At 50.9% G+C, this 9,235-nt stretch overlaps 1 protein-coding gene across 1 annotated transcript; it reads right to left on the bottom strand.

Moving 5' to 3' along the window:
• Positions 1-328: 328 nt before the first annotated feature.
• Positions 329-9,188, bottom strand: NFE2 (nuclear factor, erythroid 2). The gene is made up of 3 exons (XM_035256553.3): positions 8,947-9,188; positions 3,072-3,241; positions 329-1,601 (listed from the first exon to the last, which is right to left on the bottom strand). Exons 2-3 carry the CDS (start codon positions 3,183-3,185, stop codon positions 594-596), a joined length of 1,122 nt encoding a protein of 373 aa, XP_035112444.1. The 5' UTR covers positions 3,186-3,241; positions 8,947-9,188; the 3' UTR covers positions 329-593.
• Positions 9,189-9,235: the final 47 nt, after the last annotated feature.

Genomic DNA, 9,235 nt, shown 5'->3' with positions numbered 1-9,235 from the left:
TTTTGTGCTGGGAGGATTGAGAGAAGAGAGATCTAAATATCAGGAACCTTTGCCTATGGGGTCTAGCCAGTTTTGGCAGCTCTCCAAGCGCTAATAGAGCACCACCAGGGAGTGCAGGGATCTCCCGATCATCCATGACCCCTCACTCTGAAAAGGGGATGAAGGTGGTAGATCCCCAAACTGCTCAAGCCCAAATGTTATGTGTACCTCTCATACAGAGCTCTGGGAGGAACGAAATGAACTTGGTAAGATTCCCTCCCTACCCCAAACAGATAGTGATCTCAGCTTCATCACCCTCCCTCAAGAAGAAAGACACAGTGAAAGGCTATTTCTGTATCGCACTTTATAGACCAAAGCTTGGACAAGAGGTGGAGGCTGAAGACCTGAGAAGCTGAGTCAGGGAAGACAGATTCCAGCCCTCCCTCAAGGCAAGCCTCTTTGAACACACCTTGGAACTTCTAAACACCCATTCCCATTGTCATCCTCGTCTGGTCTAGAGAACTCAGCTCTTTCTGGCTCTCAGGGTTGGGGAGTACCTTTATCAGAAGGGAATGAAGAAAACCCCATCACCAGTTCCACCCCTCTGCGCCAGCTCAGTCTGTGGCCTCCATCTTGGTCCCCCGGGGCACCAGGAAGATGGTCCCATCGGCAGCCTGTTGCAGCGCATACTCTTCAGGAGAGTAGCTGTTGCCTGATTCATCCCGAAGGTGCTGGAAAATGTCACGATATAGCTCTGTCAGCTGTTGGCGCATGACCTCCAGGGTCCGGTCGGCCTCCCCGCGGGCCCTGAGAAGCCGCTCCCGCTCATTGCTCAGCCGCTCCAGCTCCCGCTCCAGCTGCACTATGGTTTCCAGCTTCCTCTTGCGGCAGTTCTGGGCTGCCACCTTGTTTTTGCCCCGTCGTCGGATGTCCCGGACTAGCGCCAGCTGGCTCTCTGTCAGCGGGTACCTCGCCAATAGCTCATTAAAGTCATCTACCGGCAAGTTGACAATCTTGTCTGTAGGAAAAGGAATCTTCATGGCCAAGGCCCGACGTTCATCCCGACTCCCTGCCTCCCCCCGTGCAGTGGGCTTAGCCCGCACAGGGCCTGAGGAGGGCTCTAAGGCCGAGGGGGTCTCAGCAGCTGGCAAGGTATAGTTGGAGTGGGCCAAGGAGTTGGGCATGAGTGAGTAGGGGTACTCCACTGGGTACATCTCTACATATTCGCTGCGCCGCCGACCAGCCTCTGTCCCCTCCAGCTCAAGGGATTCAGCATCGCTATAGTTGAGGGATAATCCTGAGTCGGATTCTGGGTCTTCTTGGGGCTTAGGTGGTCCCGCTGGCAGCCCAATGTCCAGGAGGGCTAAGGGGTCTGGGAGCGGCTCACTGAGCAGGCCTGAGAGGGTCAGTGGCTTGGAGACTGGTATAGCCATGTTGCCATAGGAGTATGGGGGATCTGGGACATGGGATGTGGATGCTGGGAGTTCATAAGGTGGTGGAGGAAGTGGGAAGCCAGCGTCTGGGTGGATTGAGCAGGGGCAGTAAGCTGTGGGTGGTGGAGGTCCAAGGTATGGGGCTGGGGCTTGGGGCTCAAACGATGGCTCACTTGGAGCATTTAGACCCTGTAAAGAAAGACACAAAGAGATTTGGAGATAGACTAAGGAAGAGAAACCAACACTCTCTAAGGACCAAGTTGAATTCTTCTGAAAGACCCAGTGAGATAGTAACAAGGAAACAAAGTTGCCACAAATCTTTGGAAGCTACTTGCAAAGTTGTGATACAGTTGTTCCAAGAAAAATGCAGTTTAAGATGGGGTGCAGCAGCTCACACCTGTAATCCTAGCACTATGGGAGGCCAGTGCAGCAGATTACCTGAGGTCAGGAGTTCAAGACCAGCCTGGCCAACATGGTGAAACCCCGTCTCTGCTAAAAAAACAAAAATTAGCTGGGTGTGGTGATGAACGCCTGTAATCCCAGCTACTTGGGAGGCTGAGGCAGGAGAATTGCTTGAACTCGGGAGGTGGAGATTGAAGTAAGCCAACATGGTGCCACTGTACTCCAGCCTGGGCAACAGAGCAAGACTCCATCTCAAAAAAAAGAAAAAGAAAAGAAAAGAAAAGAAAAATGCAACTTTGGCAAGAATGGAAGTCACTGAGGTTGGACTGCAGAAAAGACTAACATTGGAACAATTATGAACACTCCTTCTTGGAGAAGTTCTAACTGGGTTAAAATGGCTCATGTTCCTTTATTTCCTTCAGGAAGTCAAAGCCTTGTTCTCCAAGATGACCTCTCAGAACCCTTTCCTGCTGCAGTTATCTAGGGTTGAAGGGTCAAGTTCAGATTCTGGCCATGCCCCGGATGCCCAGCAGAGGGAGCTGCTGTGTGGAAAGAGTGCCTAGGGCAGATCCTGAGGGTGCTAGGCATGGTGGCAGGGCAGAAAAAGGGGTCAGGCGTGGGGCTAAGAAGCTCCTTGGGGAGCCAGCACAAGCTCTGCCCTCTCCTCTTTAGTCCCTCTGTCCCTGCCCAGGTGCAGCGAGAAGAAGAGAACATGCTGGAAACAAGGCCCCCAACCCACATAGGGGAGCAACCCTGCTCTAGCCCAGCTGGGGACAAAGGCATCATTGTTAGGCCAACAGACACCCCTTTGTCCAAGTAGCAGGAGGAGAGGACCCTGGCATAGTCCGACTCCCCTTCCAGAGGCCCCTGAACTACTGCTCTGCTACCTGGGGGAAAGCGGCCTAGTTGCTAAGGGCAGGGGGAGGAAATGAGGGAAGAAGATGGCAGGATCAGAGAGAGAGGTCAGAAGAGAAGAAGGTGAGCAAGGGAGGGAGAGCAGGAGTGGGAGTGTGTAGAGAGAGATGTGGCTGCTGAGAGAGCCTACACTCTCAATCAGACCCTTCCCTCCTCACCACTGCTCTTCCACTCCTCAATGTTCCTCAGTGCCTTCCATCCAGATCTTTCCCAGCCCTTCCTTTTCCAGTGCCTGGAGCATTACCAGCCTGATCCCTGCTTGCTCCCAGCTTCAGTGCAGGCCAACTCCCTGCTTCTCTCTTCTCTGACACACCCCTCCCCTGCCTCCCCCTCCTTACTCACCTGCAGCTCGGTGATGGACATGATCTCCTGCCAAGTCAGTTCCATCTCTCCTAGTTCTGAAGTACACAGCTGTATCACTCTGTTCCTGCTCTGCTGGGGAGGACACGGGGACATCCTACTGGGCCAGAGTGTGGTCCAGGTTCCCCCAAAGCCCAGATGGCTCTAGAATCCTGTGTCAAAGAAAAGAGGTGCTAGAGCAACACCTGCTAGGGTCAGCAAGTTTGCGCTACCTCCTTGGAAGGGATCCCTCTCCCTGGAAGGAGAGACCTCTTCCTCCCCACCCTCACTCATGCTGGACTCATCAACCAATCCCTTAAAATGGGGTGTGATCTCCACTTCGCTGACTACGGCCACAATCAATTCCTTTGGCAGCACAGGAGGTCTTTACCTTTTTTCCAGGAAAAATGCCCACTCTTTCCCCTCCTTTTTAGCCCCTAAAACTGTTTTCCTGGCTAGGGGCAGAGTCAGGTCTTCTGCTTTTCTGTTTTGCTATGTTTTCTTTTCCATTTTCTAGGGCAGCATCAGGGGTGCCCTCCTTTCCTCCTCTGTCCTCAGTGTTAGGTTCTCACCCTTTTCTTTCCAAGATGATGACAATATATGCTTGGGGATCCCCAAGAGCATGTTGTGGAAAGAGTCAAGCAGACAACCCCTCCCCCTCTCCAAGATATGGCCCAGGCCTGGCGGCTGATAGCAGCTCTGCCCTCTCCTCCTATCCTGGCCCTGGGCTCCCCTGCCTAGGCCAGATAAGAGGTTTATCAGCTGCAGGCAGGAGAGGCACAGAAGGAATGGGCTCTGGAGACACTGGACCTCGGTCCTGTGTCCTCACAGGGTCATTTGGTCCACACCCGAACCCATACAACCACAAGCCTTTCCTCTTCTGCGGTAATATAACAACCTTAGTAAAGACTTAGTAAGCACTTGTTAAGAACTGTACTGGGGTGTTGCAAGCTTAGTTTGTAAGATTGGTTTTCATAAAGATTCTAAAGGTGCATCAGACACCGAGACTGAAGCTGATAAATAAAAGCAGGATGAAGTCTAGAACCTGACTCTACTCAACTATAATGTCTTCTAGGCACTTCCCATCCTGCCCCTGTATCTCCATACTCCAAAGCTCTGTTGGAAATCTACATTCGTCAGTTCTTTCTGTGGAGTGTCAGTCTCTCTTTCACCTTCTTGTCAATATCGCTTTAGAGCCTTGAATACACTCTCCCCTCCAGTCCCTTGTCTTTTGACCTGGGTTCTAGTTGTAGCTCTGCCACAAAGCAGCAGTGTGATGTTGGGCAAGCCGTCTCACTTCTCTGGGCCTCTGTTTCCTCATTTGTAAAACCAGGGAGTTGGACAAGTTGACCTTGGAGGTCCCTTTCTGCTTGGAATTCTCAGCAAACCCTCTCCCCTGCCTTTATCTTCTCTGTCAGTCCCTCTCCTCATGCTACCTCCCTATTCCCTAACACCACTTTCCTCGAATCTGTTTTCCCTGCCTTCAGCAAGAGATTCCAAGTAGATTTGGCAGAGCCTTCCTGATCTCTTGGAGTCAGACACTGTGTGTATATTGCACACACACAGACATACCCTAACATATAAGTAAAGGGAAGCAGACTAGGGTAAAGGAAACATAGGAGAGCGGAAGCATTTTGGGAGGCTGAGGTGGGAGGATCGCTTAAGCCCAGGAGTTTGAGATCAGCCTGGCGAACATGGTGAAAACCCATCTCCACTAAAAATGCAAAAATTAGCCAGGCATGGTGGCACACGTCTGTGGTCCCAGCTACTCAAGAGACTGAAGGGGAAGGATCATTTGAACCTGAAAGATTAAGCCTGCTGTGAGCCATGATTGTGCCACCACATTCGAGCCTGGGTGACAGAGCAAGACCCTGTCTCAGAAAAAAAAAAAAGAGGCCAGGCAGCACAGTAGCTCACGCCTGTAATACCAGAGCTTTGGGAGGCTGAGGCAGGTGATCATCTGAGGTCAGGAGTTTGAGACCACCCTGGCTAACATGGTGAAACCCCATCTCTACTAAAAATACAAAAAATTAGCTGGGCATGGTGGCGCGTGCCTGTAATCCTAGCTACTCAGGAGGCTGAGGCAGGAGAATTGCCTGAACCCAGGAGGTGGAGGTTGTGGTGAGCTGAGATCTTGCCATTGCACTCCAGCTTGGGTAACAAGAGCGAAACTCCGTCTCAAAAAAAACAAAAAAAATTTTAAAAAAAAGAACGGAGGATAGGACTGTACGACCTCAAATTGCATGACCTTAGACCGCTCACCACAAGGATGGCCCATCACAGCAATTTAATATGGAAACTGCTCTTTGACTTACTACAAAATTAGTAGGAACTACAAATGATCCTTTTGAAAGAGTATCCCCTAGCCCTTGCCTCCATCCCCTTGTTATATTGTATCCCCATAGATGGGAGTTGGTGTAGGCAACTCTGCCAGTGGGCAGAGTGGGTGGGGTGTTTATGTCTGCCCAGGATGCCATTTCAACACCGGAACTCCACCCTCCTCCACCCAGGTTCTGGCGGAAATTGCCCAAAGGCAAAGTGAATGGAGAAGGGGTTTAGGGCGCAGAGACAATAACTCTTGCTTCATAGTTCTTTACTCACCCCAACCCCCCATTGTCTCTCCTTTTATCTTCCTGGATCTGACACTAAGGTGCAGTACACAGATCCTGCCCTAGGAGGCAGGAGACCTAGGTTTTCTGGCACTTAAGATACATGAGGCTGAGGTCGGTGGATCACCTGAGGTCAGGAGTTCAAGACCAGCCTAACCAACATGGAGAAACCCCATCTCTACTAAAAATACAAAATTAGCCAGGCATGGTGACATGAACCTGTAGTCTCAGCTACTGGGGAGGCTGAGGCAAGAGAATCACTTGAACCCGGGAGGCAGAGGTTACAAGATCACACCATTGGGGAGCAAGAGCAAAACTCTGTCTCAAAAACAAAAAGATATACAACCTTGGGCAAATTGCTTCACACTCAGCCCCTTCTATTAAATGGAGACAGGACTAGGAACCCAATTGCTGTGAAAGGCCTTACGTTGCATCTAGCTCAGGGAGTCACAAACTTCATTGTGTGCCACATTCACCTGAGCTACATGTAAAAACACAGATTCCTGAAAGCCACTTCTAATCTACTGAATAGAAACCATAGACCCAGGAATCAGCATTTTAAAAGTGCCCCAGTGGCTGTGTGCAGTGGCTCGTGCTTGTAATCCCAGCACTTTGGGAGGCTGAGATGGGTGGATCACCTGAGGTCAGGAGTTTGAGACCAGCCTGGCCAACATGGCAAAACCTCATCTCTACTGAAAATACAAAAATTATCTGGGTATGGTGGCAGGCACCTTAGGAGGCTGAGGCATGAGAATTGCTTGAACCCAGGATGTGGGTTCAAGATAATGCCACTACACTCCAGCCTGGGTGACAGAGTACAAAAAAAAAAAAAAAAAAGAAGAGGAGCAAGAGGAGAAGGAGACTGGGGGAGAGGGAGTGGAGAAGAACCTCTGGATCCAATCCAACCAGCAAGCTCTTGGGTGCGGTAGCAAGTTTGTACCAGGTGGCACATGGGGCAGGATGCTTTTCTCTAGACACTCAAGGATGGGTGTCTAGAGAAGACACTCAGGCATAGGTCCCTCTGGGTCTCCAGAGCCTTCCTTTCAGAGGACATGAGAGCTGGCAAGCAGTGGGACAGATCAGGGAGGTAGAATTGGATGAAATAGAACACCATAGAAGGTATAGAAACTGGAGAGATACTAGGAAAGTGAAGTGGGCTTCCCTGTGTTTTTTTGCTTTTAAAATAAGAAGCTCCTACTTTACAGTTTAGCTTGCATTTTGAGGCCACATGACTATCTTACTCCCACTGGGTTGTCTGTTCCTTCTCTTACTCCCCAACATTGTGGATCAGGTAGAAATGAGGTTGTCACTCCTCCTTACTCTTATCTTGGTGGTCCTACCCAGAAAAAGTTTTATCATAATGCCTAAGTACTAACAGAATGATATGGAGCTTCATGCTTAGGAATACAGAGTGGGGCCGGGTGCAGTGGCTCAAGCCTGTAATCCCAGCACTTTTGGGAGGCTGAGGCGGGTTGATCATGAGGTCAAAAGTTCGAGACCAGCCTGACCAACATGGTGAAACACCATCTCTACTAAAAATACAAAAATTTGGGCCGGGCACGGTGGCTCAAGCCTGTAATCCCAGCACTTTGGGAGGCCGAGGCGGGTGGATCACGAGGTCAAGAGATCGAGACCATCCTGGTCAACATGGTGAAAGCCTGTCTCTACTAAAAATACAAAAAAAATTAGCTGGGCATGGTGGCGCGTGCCTGTAATCCCAGCTACTCAGGATGCTGAGGCAGGAGAATTGCTGATCCCAGGAGGTGGAGGTTGCGGTGAGCCGAGATCGCGCCATTGCACTCCAGCCTGGGTAACAAGAGCGAAACTGTGTCTCAAACAAAACAAAAATTAGCCAGTTGTGGTGGTGAATGCCTGTAATCCCAGCTACTCGGGAGGCTGAGGCAGAAAAATAGCTTGAACCTGGGAGGCGGAGGTTGCGGTGAGCTGAGATTGTGCCTTTGCACTCCAGCCTGGGCAACAAAAGCGAAACTCCATCTCAAAAAAAAAAAAAAAATTCTGTGCTGAGCCAAGTCAGAAAAAAAGAAAAGAAAATACAAAAAAAAAAAAAGAAAAGAAAAAGAAGAAGAAGTAAAAGAAAAAAAGGAATACAGAATGGGGACCATTTGGAGAGGATGATGGAGAGAGGAGGGCATTTGGCCTTGGCCGCTGCCCCAGAGCTCTTCACTTCCTTGACAAGGGGGAACGATGAGAGGAGGCTTGCCTCAGGATCCCTTTTCTAAGGCTTATTTGACTATCTCACCTCTCCAGGTGTCAATAGGTGCACTGAAAGGATAGGGAGGGATTATTAAAACCTGGAGTCTGGGTTGGCAGGTGAGCAACCTGTTTAGAAAGATCTCCCCAGAACTCCCAAAGGGAGAGCGACACACAGAGATGAGACAGAGAATGATGGGGAAAAAAAGGAGGGCGAGAGATTTGAGTATCGTGAGTTCAGTGCTCTGGGAACATGCATGACTCAAAGAAATGTGTGAGAACAAGGGAGACGGGGACAAGTTTCTGCTATCCTGTCACTCCATCCCTGGACCCCAAACTTCAGTCCTTTGGTACCAATGTCTAGAGAATCCCAGCCCCAGCAGTTCTGATATCTCCTCTCTTCTCTTCCACTGCTTCGCAAGCCCCTATTTCCCAAGCAGCCAAGAGTTCCAGTTAGAAGCAACTGTGCTGGGGTTGGGATGCCTTCCATCCCTCTCCAGGTCCCGCTGACCTACTGCTCCTGGGCACAGAGAAGAGAAAGAGCAACGACAGGCAAGAACCCAGGGGCGACCCATCCAACCACCTGAACCTTGCGACGCTTCTCAGAGGTCCAGATATCCAGTGTTTCCAACTCCTTAGCTTTCCCCAAACCTTCTCAATTAGCTAGACAGGGCAGAGGAATGGAATGGGGTCGGGGAAAGGATGACATCATATACCTGGAAATCTGTTGGTTCCCCCAGGGCAGCCCACCAGTTGAAGGATATTTCCTGGCTACTCCCCAGCTCCTCAGGGCTGCCTTGCCTCGGGAGACTACTCTCTGGTCCACATTCACAGCCTTCTACCCCAAGGATCCCAGAACACCTGGGAAACCATTTAGGTCTTCTCCTACAGGAGTTCCCAAAGATGTCAAACTGCTAAACGAGGGGCAATCTAGAAAGGTCTGAGGTCTCCTAGGAACATACTGAAAGTTGGTGATTTTCCTTCCTCACCTCCTTCACCCTCCAGCCTGACCCTAGAATCCCACTGGAATCCCCCCACCCATCCCACCTTTCAGGCACCTGTGGCAGAGTCCCAGCAGGGTGAGGAGAAAGACGAGGCTCCTGGTGTTGTCTCTGGAGAGGCTGAGCCTGAGCTGACACTGCTGGACGAGGATCCCGGCTACCTTTGAGAATCTGCAAGGGCCGCGCCCCGCCCCCGGGCCATTGCTGAGCACGGAGTGTGGAGGCTCACGCTTAGGCTGAGCACAGGGAGCCCCAAGCAGGGGCACCAGCCTTCTCTCTGAAGCCCTCGGCTTGAGTTCTCAGTCCTGCCTCCAACCCTCCCCTTTCCCCGTGGCTCTCCTCTCCT

This window comes from Callithrix jacchus, chromosome 9 (assembly GCF_049354715.1).
Source record: "Callithrix jacchus isolate 240 chromosome 9, calJac240_pri, whole genome shotgun sequence".
Classification (NCBI taxonomy): Eukaryota; Metazoa; Chordata; class Mammalia; order Primates; family Cebidae; genus Callithrix; species Callithrix jacchus.
Note: the sequence above shows the minus strand (reverse complement) of the source record. Positions and strands in the feature narration are given on the sequence as shown.

What these genes read in the sequence shown, in the direction of transcription:
- NFE2 (XM_035256553.3), bottom strand. Translation starts at nt 3,185, where the DNA reads ATGTCCCCGTGTCCTCCCCAGCAGAGCAGGAACAGAGTGATACAGCTG. An exon ending in TGTCCATCACCGAGCTGCAG is followed by an intron (nt 1,602 to 3,071) that starts GTGAGTAAGGAG and finishes CTTTCTTTACAG; the next exon opens with GGTCTAAATGCTCCAAGTGA.